This window comes from Geotrypetes seraphini, chromosome 8 (genome assembly GCF_902459505.1).
Source record: "Geotrypetes seraphini chromosome 8, aGeoSer1.1, whole genome shotgun sequence".
In the NCBI taxonomy this organism is placed as follows: domain Eukaryota; kingdom Metazoa; phylum Chordata; class Amphibia; order Gymnophiona; family Dermophiidae; genus Geotrypetes; species Geotrypetes seraphini.
Window position 1 is genome coordinate 77200792 of NC_047091.1, and position 19505 is coordinate 77220296.

General features: G+C 41.6%; 1 protein-coding gene across 7 annotated transcripts in view; it reads left to right on the plus strand.

The window, feature by feature from the left end:
* MARK2 (microtubule affinity regulating kinase 2) overlaps positions 1-19505 on the plus strand; it is a 360912-nt gene that overhangs the window by 229410 nt on the left and 111997 nt on the right. For all 7 annotated transcript variants that reach the window (XM_033954141.1, XM_033954139.1, XM_033954140.1 and 4 more), the window contains exons 7-11: positions 7512-7568; positions 8010-8246; positions 9542-9661; positions 16870-16969; positions 17332-17444. In XM_033954141.1, the coding sequence (XP_033810032.1) occupies positions 7512-7568; positions 8010-8246; positions 9542-9661; positions 16870-16969; positions 17332-17444 (627 nt within the window). The remainder of the gene's footprint in view (positions 1-7511; positions 7569-8009; positions 8247-9541; positions 9662-16869; positions 16970-17331; positions 17445-19505) is intronic.

A 19505-nucleotide genomic window follows, 5' to 3' on the forward strand; every position in this document is an offset into this window, starting at 1 on the left:
CTTAGTGTTCTCTCTCTTTTAGAACAGATTGTGAAGTGCTCTATCTCTTGGGATTACAACTTGCTACTAATGGGTGATCAGAGGGCTTCATTGAGTGAAGATTTCTCCCTCCCCCATAGGAAGTTTATTTACTTAGCCATTCTTACAGTTGAGAAACTTTTGTTGCAGTACTGGGTCTCGGATTGGGCAGCAACCTTTTCTCAATGGCTTACTAGAATGCAGGAGATTGCCCGATTTGAAGTTCAAACCTTTCACACCTCTATCAGACTGGAGAAACTAAGTTAAGTGTCCCTTTGGCGGGAAATATTGGCCTTTTCCTTGGGAAGCCACCAAGTTTAACCTTGGCTTTAGACTGCACATTCTTTAACCACAATTTTCTGATCTGGCATAGCGAGTATGCATGGGGGGCATTTGTGTATTGTGCATGTTGAGTCTTTGAATGTTGAGTTTTTGGGTATGACCAATATTGTTTGTTTGGTAGGTATACCTGAAGGAGGGGAGGGATAAATGGTTAAAAATGAGTGATGCAGCCCAGAAGTTGGTTCTCAAGATGTATATTGTTAGAGCCCTGCAGATGTCACCTTGTACTTTGGCTGTGAATGCTTGTTATTGACATTTACACTATGTATATTGCTGCATTTCATAATAAACATTTAAAAAAAAAAAGGAAGAAGAGATGATTCTTAGGTGCCCAAGGGGACATGGACAGAGCCCACATGATCAAACTTTGTACCCGTGTCATTCTCTAAAACTTGAAACTAGTATTAATATGTAAAAACATAACGCATCTTAGACAATTGGCATCTGTATTCAATGATTTAAAGCAAACTTGATAAGGTGCTTTTGTATTTCAAGTTTGATATACCGCCTATCATACTTCTAGGCAGTTTTACATTGTAAAATAATTACATCAAGTAAATCACTAAAAAGGAGGGTAGCAAACATGAGACTAACAAAACTAACTGGAACAAGATGATTGTAGGTAAGAAATCCATCTTAAAAAAGTAAAGTAATTCAAAGAAGGGAAAAAATGAGGAGAGGTAATCTCATCTGAAAACCGGAGCAAGGAGGAGTCAGGATGCGGAAGCAGGAAAGATTTAAAGATTAAAGGTATCCTTAAAGAAGAATGTTTTTAGTTTTCCTTTAAATTTTTCAAAAGAGATTTCATTGCGTAGTTCGATAAGTAATGAGTTCCAAATGGTCGGTGCAGTAACTTCAAAATTCGAAGAGATGGAATGGTTAGTAGATTTTGTGACTGGGATCTGAATATTCTGGACGGGGTATATGGAATTAAAATGTTGTTTTTTTGTTTTTTGTTTTTATTTATGAATTTAAAAGTTTACAATATCAAAGATACCGAGGTAACTTACATCGAATTTTACAATCATGTACAAACACAAACATTCCTTTTCAAGCCCACAATAAATGGAGAGGCATACCACTATCTAACCAACAAAAATTGAAGAAAACTAAAAAATGGGCTTGATTCCAAAATAATCTTAACCATTCCTTTATTTGGGAATCTGATATCCACCTATATTCTCAGTGTTGAGTCATTTTTAAACATTAAGGAAAAAATCATTTCTGTTCTCGAGATATTAAAAATTGTTGCAATTGAATTGGATCCCAAAAAACATATTCAATGTCTTGTAATTTAACAAGACATTTACATGGGAATTTCAGGTAAAAAGATGCCTCAAGAGCTAAGACTCTTGCTCTTAGTTTCAAAAATTCTTTCCTTCTTAATTGCATAGCTCTTGAGACATCAGGAAAAATTCTGACAACGTCTCCACTAAATTTTGTCAACCTGTTTTTAAAGTAAAGTTTCATAATTAACATTTTATCTATCTCACTCATGCATGTTAATACCATAGTGGACCTACTCTGGATAACATCCTGGGTATCTTCCAAAAACTGTCAGGTTTATTTCACTTGCTACCAGGTGATCCACTTCCTGGTCGGATTTTATTTTCTTTTGCGGAATATAATAACAGTTATTAATTGGGAAATTCTCCGGATTGGGTAATCCCAGTATTTCTTTGAAATATTTCCTTAACAAGATTTCAGAAGATAGTAAATGAGTCACTGGGAAATTAACCAAGCGAAGATTCCTCGCTCTATGCATATTTTCCAACATTTCTATTTTAGAATGTAACATCGTAGAATCCTTAACCGCAGATACTGAGACAGCTTGCAATGTATTACTTTGAGATTCAACCACAGTTAGTCTTTTATCCAAAATACTTAAGTTGGAATCCATATTCTCAAACTTTTGAGATACAGAATGTGAATAACCCACAGATTGTTTCACTGACTCTCTGAGAAACCCTTCAATTCTAGAAATACCTAGCCATAAATTCTTAAGTGGTAATATCTTGTTTTTCCACTGCTAGTTTTTCTACTACACCTGAAAATTCAAGTGGTTTAGGTACTTCAGAAAAATCTAGTTTACTTATCTGAGTAGAAGGTACCACTAATTCAGTGGATGTAGCGGGCGTAATATTCCCGCTAACACAGGATATTGGATGAAGAGGGGTGGTCCTTTCGAAGGGGCTTATCGATGCTCCTGAAATGGGAGAGTTCATGTCCGGTAGGGGTCGTGAGGTAATTTCTGTAAAAGTTGTCAAATGTCTGTCCATGGGACCCAAAACAGCAGGTGTTGAGCTTTTAGGCTTAATTTTCCTTTTGCCCTTGGTAACAGAATAATGTTAAGAACCAATACTCCATCTCCCCGGCTCCTCGTTGCTCCAAGGGCCTCCCAAGGGGCAGGACCTGCCCCTTAGGGCACGCCCTTTCGGCCACGCCCTGCGGCCGTGTTTCAGATTTAAAGGCAAATCCACGAGCAGGAAGACGGACCCGATGATGTCAGGGGTCCGTCTACCTCGATGCCTGCCCGATTCTCCTCTGAAGCCAAGTACTGCTGCAGGAGCACAGGGCAGCGTTCTAAGTCTTCTCTGAGTGTCCCAACAGGTATATGAATGCACTCCCAAAGACTCTGCGGCAGCGTTTTAGATTTAAAGGCAAATCCACGAGCAGGAAGACGAACCCGATGACGTCGGGGGTCCGTCTACCTCGATACCTGCCCGATTCTCCTTCGAAGCCAAGCACTGCTGCAGGAGCACAGGGCAGCGTTCTAAGTCTCCTCTGAGTGTCCCAACAGGTATATGAATGCACTCCCAAAGACTCAGCGGCAGCATTTCAGATTTAAAGGCAAATCCACGAGCAGGAAGACGGACCCGATGACGTCAGGGGTCCGTCTACCTCGATGCCTGCCCGATTCTCCTCCGAAGCCAAGCACTGCTGCAGGAGCACAGGGCAGCGTTCTAAGTCTCCTCTGTGTCCCAACAGGTATATGAATGCACTCCCCTAAAATGTTGTTAAGGAAATCATTTGTGTCTTAACTGCCATCTGTAACATCCTTCCATCATGTCCCCAACTGCTCAAACATCTTACTATTACTGCAACAAATTTATCCATTGTTGCTGGCATCAAGGAACATTTCTAACGTTTAGTAGACACTTATTTTCCTGTTCATCCACTGCACAGTTTAGGTTCTCTTCTACACCATGTTTGAAAGACAATCCAATTACCTTCCCAGATAATATAAAACATAGGCAACTGAATCTTTGGGAAGGTTGTACCAAAACAGATTGAATTGGAAGGCTCTATGTGTGATTTATAAACAGTTGTACAGTTATACTTTAATAAAAATATTTAAATATAAAATCATAAATATTCAAGGCTTGTGCAAATGAGGACAGAGTCGGTGGGGATGAGGACCAGGGACAGGGCGGGGATGGGGATGGAGTCTGTGGGGTCAGAGACAGTATCCACAGGGACGGGATGGGGCAGGGACAGTTACAAACTTTGTCCCCGTATCATTCTCTAGTGTTTTGTTTTGGCTGTGCCATGTCCTACAGATATCATACACTAGCCTAAGAATTTTTTCAATTACTGCTATGGAATAGCAAAATACCAATAAACAATACCAAGCAGTGAGACAAATTTTATGACTCTCTATATATTTTTGTAGCAGTTTCTTCAGCTATGCCACCTCCAACCCATTGTTATTTAAACCTGGTTGAATGATTTCTCCTTGGCATAAAATCTCATCATTGAATCTGCTTTTTTTCAATTATTTCTTCAATAAAGTGCTCTTGTGCTTAATATGCATAGTGATTCCATAAAAACTTTTTTCATCAATAATTTAACATAAATATATTAATTGCTAAGAAAGCCTCCAAACATTTGCTTTATTTTACTTAGCTTATGGCGCCGAGAAGGGATTGGTCAACAAGTTTTGCCAACTACAGGTGGCTGCTCTTAATAAAGCCATGGGCGAAGCATGTTGACCAGACCCTTCCTGGCGCAGATGGAAAATTCAATTGAAAACTAAAAGCCCACAGCACAGCAGCTATAAGCTATGGAGGCTTTCTTAGCAATTAAGATATTAAATTATTGATGAAAAAATTTTTATGAAGTCACAATGCATGTTAAGCACAAGAACACTTTATTGAAGAAATAATAATAAAAAAAAAAAGCAGATTCAATGATGAGATTTTATGCCGAGGAGAAATCATTCAACCAGGTTTAAATAACAATGGGCTGGAGGTGGCATACCTGAAGAAACTGCTACAAAAATATAAATACAGTATTCCCCCGCGAATTTGTGGTTCGCGGACTCACTTCCGATTTTCTCCGACCGCCTCTTCCTGTAGTAAAGTCAGGCTACACCAATCGGGAGCTGCGTGTCAAAGCAGCTTCTCATTGGTGTAGCCCGACTTTACTACAGGAAGAGGCAGTCAGAGCAGACCGTGAGTGATTTTCTTCACCCACTGGCGGTCCAGCTGCCCTCTCCTGCCTCCCCACGAATATAGGGGGAGTACTGTATATATATATAGGGAGAGAGTCATAAAATTTGTCTCACTGCTTGGTATTGTTTATTGGTATGTCCTACATATAAGCATTCCAATCTTGGTACAATCCCAGTTGATCTCTGGCCTTCTCTTTGTTTCTCCAGAACTAGAACTCCTCTTTACTTAGCCTAGGCTTTCCTAAATTATGTTGCTGGTTTTGCCTCCACCACCTTCTCTGGGAAAGGATTGTTCATGTGTTTTCCAATGTTACTTTCCAGCCTTCGGGGCTTTCAGTTCAGTTTGAACCAGAGCCTGTTGGACTACAGTGTTGTGAAATAGAGAATGACAGGGGAAAAATATTTCTCCCCGTCTCCGCCCCATCCCCGCGAGCTTGTCACCTTCCCCGTGAGCTCAGTCCCCGTCACCGTCCCTTCCCCATGAGCTCAGTCCCCATCACCGCAAACCATCTGATCCTATCCACAAAAGCCTTGAATAGTTTTATACTGAACTTATTTTATTAAAGTATAAAAAGAAACTATATTCTGTATAATTATTTTATAAATCAAAGTTCTGGCTGCTGAACTAGAGAAAGAGATGTTCAGCTGGCATGGCTTAGTTTATAAATGTTATCAACACAACTAATATACTACTTTATCCTAAAGCAAAAAAAGAAAATAAATAGAATTTTTTTTCTACCTTTGTTGTCTGGTTTCTGCTTTCCTAATCTTCTCATTCAATTCCTTCCATCCACTGTCCACCTTCTCTCTCCCTTCCATCTCTCCCTCCACCCCCCCCACCCCCACCGGTCTGGCACCCATCTTCTTCCCCAGTTCCCTTCATTGTCTTCTCCCCTCTCTCTCTTACTTAGTTCCCTTCAGCGTCTTCTCCCCTCTCTCTTTTCACCAATTCCCTTCAGCGTCTGTTCCTCTCCACCCACCTTTCCTCCCTCTCTCCTTCCCTTCCCCTTACTTTCGTGGCGGGGTGATTTTTAAATTTTCTTTCTAGGAGCAGCCGCAGCCTTGAAGTCGTGTGTGGCTGCTGGAAAGGTCTCCTCTGACGCAACCGGAAACCAGAGGAGACCTTTCCAGCAGCCACACGCGACTTCAAGGCTAAGGCTCAGATGTGAAATGATGGACACTGCTGTCCACCTGCAATGTCCAAACCACTGATCTGCACAGTTACTCTCATCCGTCTGAGCTCACATAGAGGCTGCCCAGATCCTACCAGTCCTTGAAGTGAGGGCAATGGTCATAAGTAGTGACCTCTCTATATCCAAACACAGAACTTACACTATGCCAAAATAACTCACAATTAATTAGTAAAAGGGAGCCCTCAGTTATTAGCATACAGCAGTACGTATATTTGTTACTATGTCCAATGTTTGTATGGAACTTTAAAGCTTCCGCTTAATAACATCCCTGGGTGACCTTTATTTGTTGTGAAAAAGTGAAAAATCTGGCATTAACACATAATAAGTGCGGATATAAAGTCGCTTATTACGAGAAGCACCAAAAGAGCTCTACTTGTTCTCAGGCTTTCGCTTCTGCTCAGAAATCAACTCCGGGGTGCAATTCAAACACTGCTCTAGGGCTTGACTAGGTGCCCCCACACAACTTCAAAGCTCTGGCTGCTCCTAGAGAGAAAATTTAAAAATCGCCCGCCATGAAGGTAAGGGGAAGGGAGGGCGAGAGGGAGATGCCCGGACGTACGACGGCGACGATCGGACAGACCACACCTTTCCTCCCTCTCTCCCTCCCTTCCCCTTACCTTCATGGCGGACGATTTCTAAATTTTCTTTCTAGGAGCAGCCAGAGCCTTGGAAGTCGCGTGTGGCTGCTGGAAAGGTCTCCTCTGATGCAACTTCCGGTTTCCAGTTGCGTCAGAGGAGACCTTTCCGGCAGCCACACACGACATTAAGACTCCAGCTGCTCTTAAAAAGAAAATTTAGAAATTGCCTGCCACGAAGGTAAGGGAAAGGGAGGGAGAGAGGGAGATGCCCAGAGGGAGGGAGCGCAATCGGTGACTGCGCACATCCTCTCCTTAACTGTGGAGACAAGGCCATTCACCGCTCCACGGGGCGGTGAATGGCCTTGTCCCAGTAGCCACGGTGAACACTGTTTTCCCCCCACCGTTTCGGCGGGTTACCCGTGGCTTACCGCAGGTAACAGCCATCGTGTCATTCTCTATTGTGAACCTTTATTCTCAACTATCGTAATCTTACCAAGTCCAGCAGTTTTATGATGACTTTAAGTTAATGGCCAGTTCTGATAGTCACAGAGCCTTTTGTTACTATTACAAGGCAGGTAAGGTGAGGGTGCAATTAAGAGAGGCACTCCAGTAACAGATCTTCCTAACTATATGTTGGTGGGGGGGTGAGTGGTCTTGCAGTACTGTTTTAATCAATTTGGCTCCCTGCAAGCACTGACTGTTTTTTATTTATGTTTAATCTTTTAATTGACTGCATTCTTTTTCTTCGCGAAACATTTGGATTCAGTAGACTTTTGAGTTGTTTTAACATTTATTACGTGACCCAGATGCACTCTTTAAATCTTCTGCTATTAATTCATTCTGGGACATGCAATTCTGTGGTGTTCTGAGAGTAATAGGATTGTGTTACTTCACTGTATTCTCTAATGATGCTGCTTTGTCTCACAGATCGTGTCTGCAGTGCAGTACTGCCATCAAAAATCAATTGTACATCGAGACTTGAAGGTAAGATGGGTTGAGGTAGAATGAGGGCGATCAGGAGGTGCTCTAGAACAGCTTCTTATTGACCCTTGTGTCTGGGGCCGTCACAAACCTTTCTTCTCAGTGATGAGTTTAGAAATCTAACACCAGAAAACAAACTTGGCTGCCTTTTAAGTAGCTTTCATTGTCCATCTTCGCTTCTTGTCCTTCCACCTTCTCCAGGGCTACATCATGATACTGCCATTTGGAAGGTTCCTAGGGCTTGAACATTTAGATAATAGCTGCCATCAACAGATTTTCATTGCCTCAAAGATGGTGTTTGCTATAGCACTGAGATATATTAGGACCTCTTGTAATAGAAATCATTTTCACTGGGATCTTTTTGGCCCTGCTTATTTTTCCATAAGTCCTAGAGAAGTATTGGTCATGGTTCAAGCTTGACTGATTTAGACTGTGTCTCCACAGGCTGAGAACCTGCTGCTGGATGCCGACATGAACATCAAGATTGCCGATTTTGGCTTTAGCAATGAGTTCATCTTTGGAAACAAGCTGGACACGTTCTGTGGAAGCCCACCCTATGCTGCACCTGAGCTCTTCCAGGGCAAGAAGTATGATGGGCCTGAGGTGGATGTCTGGAGCCTGGGGGTCATCCTATATACGCTGGTTAGCGGTTCCTTGCCCTTCGATGGCCAGAACTTAAAGGTATAGGTATACCATGCTATTCCCTACAAAGGCAGATATCTTCTTTTGCCCTCATACAGGATTATTCTCCTCAGCCTGCCATGCTTGAAATGATCAGCATCAGCTACTTAGCAATCGATCAACTACAAGAAGCTGGTGTCTAAGTAGTGTTGCTCAACGGCACACAGTGGGCAGGGGAAAGCATAGACCAAAAGGCTATTAATGTACACTTTATTTCTAGAGCCTTTCAAAGCAGTAGTACTTTGAGGGTCAGGAAAGGTAAAATGAAAGCCGGTGCTTGCTGGGCTTATATAACATAAGACAGAAGTATGAATCTCCAGGGTTTTTAACAGAGCCATGCTTGAAACTCCTGTCTCATGCTAACATCAAGTTCATTCTCTCTGTATCAACGGTTTCTGCCCTTCCTATTCTTTCTCTTCCCCATAACTCAAGAGTATTGTCAGATAAGTGTATGTGTGTGTGTGCATATATATATATATAGATAGATAGATATAGAGATAGTTAGATAGATATATATATAAACACCCAGCCGTGAATGGCTCCATCTGCATAGGTGGGGGAGTGTGTGATATGCAGCCAGCCTGCCACAGCCTTTTTATTGAATCAAGGCACAGGGAACTATAGAGGGAGGAGATATAGAAATCCATACATATGCTTCAGGTTTGAGGAGTGAAGATACTTTGTTGGAAAATGTACAGATACAATATTAGCTCATGTACTTATTTATTTAATTTATTTAAATTTTTCTATACTGTCTAAATCCTAAATGGTTTACATGACAATATATTCATAAATTTATAAAACAAAATAAAAACTCACAAACAAAATAGACCAGTCCTCGGAGAATCAATCATCAATAGAGAAATCAGTGCCAAATAGGCCTATACAGATGATTGCTGATTTTTGAGAATCTGTCTGTAATCATAAGAAATCAGTACCTAGAAAAAGGCATTTACAAACAATTGTGTTTTAAGTAATTTCCTACTTACTGCCAGTAGGTTTTAAAGTGTTTATGTGGGGAAGGTATGAAAGAGACTGGAACTTCATCAAGGCTTCTATTGTAGTGACAAAAGCTGGGGGTCTCTCATTGCCAGGAATGTCTGCCCTGTGTTCAAAGGCAGCCTGAACAATGAAGAACCTTTTCTTCAGTGTGGCTGCCTTATCCATGTTTTCCTGTGTGCCAGAACCCTGTTACTGTGCTGCATGAATAAATGTTCAACCATGTAACATGGCTGTGCTTGGACATGTAACATGTTTCTCAATATCAGCCTCTTGACTTGTACTGTCATTTCTAGGAATTGCGGGAACGGGTATTGAGAGGGAAATACCGTATCCCATTCTACATGTCAACAGACTGCGAAAACCTGCTAAAAAAGTTCCTTATTCTGAACCCCAGCAAGAGGGGTACTTTAGAGGTGAGTAGCAGGGCACACATGCATAGACTCCCCAACTGTGGGTGTTTCTGGGTGCTAGGGAATTCAGAAAATACCACTTTTCTTGTAGATATGGTCCTTAGATCCCCAAATGCCACTGAGTTAACACTGTATGCCCTGGTTAGGGAGATAAGGTGGAAATGACAGGTAGTTTTCCTAGAAGATAGCTAAAAAATAGCTCTGTCAATCTGATAAGTATTTGGTTCTGTTAACTGGAGAAATGTTTCGGTTATGGAGTTGATCTTCCCTGCTTATGAATTAAGCTGTGACATTTGAATATTGTGTTCAAGGCCCATTCTAATGCAATGTGTCTAATGGTCCTGAACACTAGAGTTATACATCTGAATCTGCAAGTTGCTTGCAGAATACTATCAGTCATCTTTTGTACTCCACCTCCTTCCCAGGGAGCTGCTCATGCCCCCTCAGTTTTTTTTCTGGAAGCAAGTTGCTCAGAAGTGTTTCTGCTCTGCTTTTTTATTATTTTGGGGAATTTTTTCAAAGTGTTCAGTTGGAGGCTTGGTCCCCAGAGGTTCCTACTTGTTGCCTGCCTGGGAGGAGACGCAGACTCACGCTGTGGAAGTCTGCTGCTAGCCCTTAGGGATACCTAGCCAGCCTGCTTTTTTATGTTTTGGAGCTAAGGGGCTGTCCCCTGCATATCTGCTTGCATCCCTGATTTATTAGGAGCTTGAGTGCAAGCTGTTTAGCTCCTACCTAGCTTGGTCGAGCTTAATATTGGGCTGACTGCATGGTCCTCCCCCACTTCACGGCAACGAGATTTTCTAGAGGTTGAGGCTCAGTCCGACTTTGGTCCAACTGGCAGCCTGAAGACCAAGTTCATCCTGTGAACCTGTGAGGCAGAGTTTTTGATTTGTCCCTAAGGTGAAGCAGGCAGGCACATGGAACAGTGAGTAAAGCCTATGGAAAACATCAAGAGGGTGGGGGCAGGGACAGTCACCAAAAATGAAATTTAAAGGTTTCTGCAGCCAGAGCCAAGATCCCCTACCTCTAAAACCACCCTTTCCTTGCAATTTTTGTATTTCAGGGAAATCCCCACAGGCCATTTTTGGTGCAATTTAACTGGCGGTGGCCCCTACTACAGACTGCTGCACTGGCTGCCAGTCGAGGCACGAATAATATTCAAGTTCTCTTACATATGCTTCAAGCTAGTCTGGGGACTAGCTCCTACATACTTGCTATCTCACTTCATGTTATACAGTCCCATAAGACAAACCAGAAACTGCAAACTATTTGCATATCCAAACATTACTGGCTGTAAATACAAAACCTTTCTGGACAGAACTTTTATGTACCAAGCAAACAAACAACAACACTGGCTAGACAACTACATTAATGGAGCTAGATTGACCTACGTCGCTTTTAGAAAAATCATAAAAACTGCCTTATTCGACAGACATATCAACTAAACATTAACTACTCCAAACTCCACCTCCATTTCTTTTTCCCACGATGCCCCCTCTGAAAATTCTTAATAAATTGTATTCTGTAATTTGCTACTTTTTCTAAAAGGGCCCCTCTGAAATTCTAAACAAACTGTATATTGTAATACACTGCATTTTTATTGTAATACGCTGCATTTTTAAGATTCTGTATACTGTAAATTCACTGTCTATCTACATGTTATAACTCGCTGATTGTCCAGCTCTCTTTGTTGTGAACCGCCTAGAAGTTGCACGATTGTGGCGGTATAGAAGAATAAAGTTATTATTATTATTATCTTAGATTTTAAACAATCTTTTTTTATAAAGTCTCCATCTGCCTCAAAACCCCTTGATTTTACTTAAAATAGACAGGAATAGATCCCTCAGGCTTTCTTACCTCCTATCTCATACCAGGTTTGCATTGGATGAATGGCCAAGGAGTATCCATGTCCCGTACATGGGGGAGGGGCAGAAGCTTTTGGCTTAATCTCCTGCGAGTCCCCCAGTGCTGGGGATTTCCAGGAGATGAATTTTCAAAAGAAGGGACCCTTTCCAGAGCCCTCTGCAGGTGTATTGGCCAAGCACAGACACACACGTCCCTGCTGGGATCCTTGAAACCCCCAGTTCAAGGCTTCACCCTGGATTTTGTGAGTCTTATGTGAAATGCCTGTTTTTGTTTTGTCCCTTCTGGATTCCTTATTCTAGATGTTCAATCTCAACCCGCAGTCTGGGTATTGCAGGTATTCACATCTTTTCATAACACATGTGCATTCCCCCTAGTGGTAAAATCAGTTTCAATTTCTGCAAGCAGTCTGGGAAGAAGTCTTTTGCTGTTGCTCTGCTTCTGTTTTATTTTTTCACTTAAACTTTGTTTCTCAGTGACTTCAGTGCCTTGAGACCCCTCCCTGGTGATCCGCTGTTGGAGAAAAGTATGCACCCCATTATGCCTAGAAGCTCAACTTCTCTTTTGGTGGGCAGAAGCTCATTTCCAGGCTTTCTCAGCTGCACATGTAGTAAGAGTAGAAAATGTGCAGGCCAACTTAGTCACAGACTCATCTGGGGGAATGGTCTCTGTGTCCCCCCCCCCCCCGGCGTTCACCTCCAAAGTAAAGCAGAGGGGGCGTTCACAGATGGATCTGATGGCCTCAGCTGCAAACATAAAGGCAGATCACTTTTACAGAAGAAGATATGAGCCCTGAAGCGCAGGAGTGGACACATTAGTCCAACCATGGCCAGAGAAAAGGCTCCTGTACATGTATTCCCGTGGCCCATATTATGTTAAGTCATTCGCTGAATTTCAAGTCATCCAGGGTTGGTAGCACTAGTGGTGCCCAGTTGGCCCTGTAGACCATGGCATGTGAACCTAGTTCGCCTCTAGAGGGACAAAGGTCTCAGACTGCCGGTCCAGGTGGATTTTCTTACTCAGGGACCAATCCCTATTGAGAATCTGGAACATTTTGGGCTTACAGCATGGCTCTTGAGCTGGCGCCTCTGATGAGCAAGGTTTATTCAAATATGGTTGTCTCCACTTTGTTTAGAGCTAAGAAGCTATCAACAACAGCAGCCTATGCCAAGGTCTGGAAGATCTTTCAGCACTGGTGTGCTTTGGATGATGTAGCCTTGGACTTTTTGCAAGAGGAATGTCAATAGGGTCTGTCAATTGGATCGCTGAAAGTGCAGATTGCAGGCCTTTCCTGTTTCCAAGCTCTGGGGAAAATATGCTTTCTGTCCTCTTTCCCAAATGTTACCCGGTTCATTAAAGGGGCTCTTTGTGCATCTTCCTTTCCCTTCCTGGAATCTTAACACCATATTACAAGTCTCAGTAGAGCTCCATATGAGCCCTTATGGAAGGCTTCCTTTCTGGATCTTACAGTCAAGACAGTATTTCTGGTGGCGATTTTTTCAGCAAGACAATTTTCCGAGTTACAAGCTGTCCTGCAGGGAACTGTTCCTTTAGATTATGGAAGCAGAGCTTTCCTTATGCATGGTTTCATCCTTCTTATCAAAAGTAGTCTCTGCCTTCCACATCAATCAGGAATTCCTTTTGCCTGCTTTTCACCTTACGGGGGGGGGGGGGGGGGTCTAAGAAAAAAGTTAAAGCATTGCATATACTAGATGTCAAGTGGGTGCTTCTCCAGAACCTCTTAAGTTACCAATGAGTTTTGTGTATTGGATCACCTTTTTGTTCTGACCAGTCATGTTAAGAAAAGGAGGCCAGTGTCTAAAGCCTCAGTTTCCAGATGGATTAAAACGGCCACTAGAGGAGTTGCTATCTCTTGGGCGGAGACTGTGTTTCACATGATGAAATCTGTAGAGCAGCTATTTGGTCTATCCTTCATACCTTTACCAGGTTCTATAGGGTGAACATAGCAGCCAGGAAAGAAGCCGCTTCCAGATCCTCTGTTTTGAAAACAGTCCTTTGAGGACTGCTTTATGTCCCTAGCATTCAGAACCAGTAGACACATTGCACTAGAAAGTGTCTAGTGGTCCAGAAGCCCCGCCCTGTCAGTGGGCTTTGCCTTAAAATCAGTCTGCATTTGGAGAATTCTCTGTCTCACAGATGAACTGAGAAAATATTTAAAAGGAAAACAGTCATGAACTTGGTCGGTTTAAGTCTCTACTTGACAGCAGGACATGCGAATAGCTATGAGCTCTATATAAGATTAGTGCTGGTTGCACATGTTTTTGTATCTGGTTTGAGTAGTTACTTGAATGTTATGGTTTTTGTTTTCTTTTTTTATTTATTTATAAATTTTCAAATATACATAGTCAAGATTAACTTGTACAGAAAGCAAAATTCATGACATGGAAAAACAAAATTTTACACTATTATAATCAAAGAAAAACCATAGCTTAAACCCAGCTCAAGTCCTCAGATAGGATCCAAAATATATATATAGCAGTGGAAACAAGAAAATTATTTAAAGAAAAAAGCAGTAAGAGGATAAGGGCATCTATCTATCTTTCATTGAGCACTCTCCAGCCTCGACAGTGACAGAAATATTGTCATTTGTGAGGGTTCAAAGAAAACAAATTTATGCGATTTATAATGTATTATACATTTACATGGATAACGAAGAAAAAATGTAGCCCCCAAGTTTCAACAGAAGAAATTATTTCCTACGCCTCTGTGTGTCCCGTGCCAAATCTGGAAACATTTGAACTTTAAGTCCCAAAAATTCTTTTTGCTTATTTTTAAAATGCAATCTCATTGGACCTGCCCCGCAATCCAGCAGTTTTGGAGACATCTTGGCCTATATACTACATCGCTTTGGGGAAGGCGATGACTTCTGCAACCGAGGGCGTTATTTGGATTTTATAATATAGCCTCGCCCAAACCCAGGGGAATGTCAGCATTTATCTCCAGAGCCCTTTTATGGGGAAAAAAAGCCATCCTCACCAACTGGCTCTCCCGTGATCCCCCGTCATATGCACAATGGAGATCCCTAATGATAGTGCACGCAAAACTGGAGAGACGCATGGTGGGAGACTTGACTCTTGGCCCGGGTCGCAAATTTTGTCAGGGGTGGGAGCACTTCTGGCAGGACCTCACACCGCATGCTCGCAGTAGACTTTTGAATCTTTAAGATTTTATTCCCACTCTCAGCTGTTGGACTGGCCATGGACTCTTGGGGAGGGGAGGGGGGGATGGGAGGGGAACTGATTATATTGTTGAAAATGTTATTTCCTGAATAGTACTACTGTTTGTATTTGCTTCTTACTGCTGGAATAATAAAAATCATTTAAATATTTAAAAAAAAAAAAAATGCAATCTCAAGAGCCATGTCTTATCTAGCGTAAGAGCAACTGAGAGAAGTAAAGTAGCAGGAGTAGCTACTTCCCTATCTGAGACTTCTAACAAGGCTGATAAATTCAATGGCTCTTGAATCACTTCTTGCTGATTATTTTGCTCTTTACTTGGGAGGTAATAAACCTGTGTGAATGGAGATAATGATGCCTCAGGGACCTCCAATATTTCCATCAAATAATGTTTCAGCATTTCCCTAGGAGTTGTAGCAATCCTAGGGAAATTAATCAATCTAAGGTTATTATTTCTAGAAACATTTTCAAGTGATTCAAGTTTTCTTCTTAAGTTTGTGTTGTCCTTAATTAGTGTCTTTTGTATTCATTTTGAAGACTTTGTTTCTTGTTGTTGTTTTTCTACTAACGATTTAAAATCACCAGTTATTTTTTTAAATCAGAAATATCTTTATCATGCTCTTTTAGTCATCCTTCTATTTGTTGAAATTGAGGAGCAATGGTTTTAGGTATATTGGCCACCAGGTCCCACAGAGCGTCTAATGTTACTTCGTGGGGTTTTTGAAATTGGGGAAATTATAAATGTAAGGATTTTTGCTCACCCACTGGCAAGCCTTCCTGTTGCTGTTCTGGCTGGGCAAATCCAGTCCCTGATGTTGTCGAATCCTCCATGTCCATATTCAGGTTCCCTTGTTGAAGCTGAGAGCCCGAATCCCTGTTCCCCATAACGATCTCTATGCAACCTCCGAAGGAAGTTGCATTCCTACTCCCGGAAGCTCTTCCACCCACGAGGAACTGGTAGTCTGGGGATGTGGGGGTAGTGATCTCATGTCAGGACTGAGAGTTGTTTCCACCCAAGGGGAGAACTGTTGTGTTCCGCTTCTTTGCAGCGTTTCTAACGGAGGAATCTCTGACGCTGTCGGCATGCCCTGCATGCGCCTCAAGAGTTCCTCTATATTTCCGAAGAGGGCAGTCCCGGAGCGTTGCGAGGCATTAGCGTCACTTATTCCTCTCCTCTTTGGCATTTTTCCCAGATAGGAAATATCAATAAAGTGATGAATATCTAGTTTCCAGAGCAAACCCACAGGAGCAGTTCACTCGGCCATCCTAAACTGCAGCCATCTTGGATTGTAGTCTTCTTGAATGTTATATTAATTAGTAATGTTTGTTACAGAGCAGAACACATCTGTAGTGTTGGGGATTTTTCCATTTCCCTCCTTCCGGTTATGTCTTTCATTACAGTGATGCTTGATTGCTTTTGTACAAACTGAGGGGGCAGGAGCTGCTCCCTAGAAAGGAGGCGGGGTTCAAAAGATGATTGACAGCATTCTGCAAATAACTTGTGGATTCAGATGCATAACCCTTGTTTTTTCAGGACCGCTAGACACATCTACAAGAAAGAGAATTATCAATAACCTAATTTTTCTTTTCTCTACCTAGTGAAATTTAAATCACTGCAGGCTGATGTAGCTAGCATGGGCCAGGCCTACCATTATAAAAACCTTTGCATAGATACAACATAGTAAATCTTAAAGAAAATAAGTCCAGAGTAGCCAATGTAAAATCAATTCAGAACCCAACCCACCCAGTTGGGTTTTTATTTTCTTATGATTTTCCAATAGAAGTTCAACAAGTTATAGTCAGATACAATAACTATTTATCTGTCTCAGGGGGGCTTAGTCTAGGTTTGTATCTGAGACAGTTGAAGGTTGAGTGAATTACCAAAGTCATTTGTGACCTGGATTGGTCACTGTTGGAAACAGCATTCTGGGCTTGATGGACTTTTTGTCTGATCTAGTATGGCAATTTTTAGTTACATTCTTTTTCCTTTCAAAAACAAAATAATTTTTTTTTTAAAGTCCCCTACCTGCTTCACCGGGGCTGAGAGCCACTTTATAGTGGTCTCTTCTCTTAGCAATATTGGCCCAGCCTGGTGAGCAGAGGACCCATGTGATTTTTTTCCTCACCTTTTCTTGTTTTTACCTTCACCAGCAAATAATGCGAGACCGCTGGATGAATGTAGGTCACGAGGATGATGAGCTGAAGCCCTATGTGGAGCCAATTCCAGATTACAAAGACCCCAGGAGAACAGGTGAAGTTCCCTGTCAGATTCTTTCTTCTAGCAGCTTCTCTTTTGGTATCATTTAAAATGATTTTTCTTCCCTTTGTCCCTGCCTCTTCTGCTGAATCTGGTTGCCTTGTACTAGACCCTTATGTAAATATGATGTTGGTCTGGAGTCCCCCTACAATATAATTAGATAATGATGAGTAAGGCCACCCTCCTCATGACTAGAATCTCTGTAGAGAGCTCTTGTCAGGAAACAGCTTTGTAGTAGCTTATGGACAATAAATTTTGGTGGTGTGGAATTGTGTGTATCTGGCACAGTATCCTGTTCCCTACCTACATAAGGTATGAAGTACTCAAGCCTTTGGTCTCTTTTCCTCCTTCTGTAGAGTTGATGGTCTCTATGGGTTACACTCGTGAAGAAATCCAGGACTCGCTGGTTAGCCAGAAATACAACGAGGTTATGGCCACGTATCTGCTACTAGGGTACAAGAACTCTGAGGTAGTATTTTTTATCATCACATTTGTAACTTGCCTTTCTAAAAAATTAACATTACAAAATGCAATTTGATCAGCATTAGAAATATATAAAAATTGTATTTTTGTATGTATGTTTATACTTAGTTTGGGCTAGTTAACGTGCTTAATTTTTTTTTTTTTCATAAATATTTTATTGAAATTTTGAAGAAAACATCACAAAAAATACTAACTCAATATTGGAAAAAGAAAAATAGGTCCCAATTAGATAAGTTAATGGCTCTGATATAGAAAGCAAGGTTGAAATTATTAACCAAATTTTACTCCAATAATAAGCCACATAAGGACATTTAAACAGCATATGTTCCATTGTTCCAAATGTATCCTTACATGACTAACAGAATTTTTCGTTGTGTGTATCTATTTTTGATATTTTAATCGGAGTCCATAGTGCCTTATGTATTAAGAAGAAGGAAGATTGCATTAAACTTGCTGAGTGTAATGAAGTAGTAATTGATTTCCAACCTAGTTTCCATTGAGACTCATCCAGATGTTTATTCAGATCAAACTCCCCAAGTTCCCTGTATCCCCTTAGATGCCTTACATACATTCAATTTCAAATGCTTGTACCACTGGTCAGCTGTACCTTTACAGTTTAATAATGTAAAACAAAGTGATATACAGTCTGGTTCCTCCTCTTGTATTTTGATTTGAGGGTGAGCTGATTTAATACAGCTCACCCTCAAATAAAAAGCTGACTCCACCTATAATATTGGTGTTATCCCAGGATGAGCAGGCAGCATATTCTCACATGTGGGTGACGTCATCAATGGAGCCTCGGTACGGTCAGCTTTAAAAGTGCGTCGCTACTTAGGAACTTGAGAAAGTTTGCAAACTGCCCACACCGCACGTGAGTGTCTTCCTGTCCGACACCGCTCATGGCTCCTCAGTTCTTAGTTTTCCGCGGCACTAATAAGTCATGTTTTTTGAATGTTGTTCAATTTTTGCCTTCCCACTCATGCGTATATTTTAGTCGTATTTTTTCTTCGTAATTTAGATACAGGTTTTATTTGTGTTTAAAAAATAAATATTCAAAAAATAATCACCTTATTTCCACATAAATAAACAAATATATGGTTGTTTATTTATGTGGAAATAAGGTGATTATTTTTTGAATTGTTATATGGTTATCACCTTTGAAGAAACAAGGTCCCTTATATTTTATGTAAAAAAATAAATAGTATAGGATATTTTTTTCCTCGTTGTTCTCACCTCATGGGCTTCGCCCATTGAGACTTCATTGTATTCCTTGGTCATTGAATTCAATTTGGCTGAAGCAGTTTTTCCGTCAATGTCCCGGTTTAAAAAAGTGTTGAAGGTGTCAACAGCAAATTTCTGTCACTGACCCATATAGTTGGTGCTTACAGTGCCTTGGTCCGGAACACTGTGTCGAATCTTGCGCACGGTGTTCTACCCTGCAAAAACGTACAATTAAGAGTTGAAAGCTCCAACAAGAAAAGTTGTTCAGCACTAGTATGGACACCGAAATGATATCGCAGCCTTCAACATCAAAAGTATCGACATCGTTGTTGGCGTCGGGGGACATCGCTACATCGGGTAAACCAGCTAAAAAGCGCCAGCTTTCCAACAGGTCTCACAGGTCACCATTGCATTGAGTCCCTTGATGACGACCATCCTTACATCTGGCCTCTCCTACATCGATGTGTGCATCCTCTTCATGGTCACGTTTGCCAAGGCCAGACAAAAGCACTGATGGTACCAGCAGAACGCCAAATGGTACTGGTGCTCTCGTACCATGAGAAGCTCAAAGCGCTTTTCCAAGTCAGTGACATGTTCAAGCTTCTTGTTCCGACACTGACTCCCATCGGTACCGGCCCAGATTGAGCATAAGGCCACCAGCTCCTGCAGTACCGGTACTGGATCTCCAATACCACGCCGATGTTCCACACATAAAAACAGCGTGTCTCATCGCAGATCCCGTTCTCCATCACGGTGTCAATCTAGTACTTCCAGACATCGGCGTTCTTCTTCATTCTCTCGACGATCCAAGTCTGACAGCATCGTT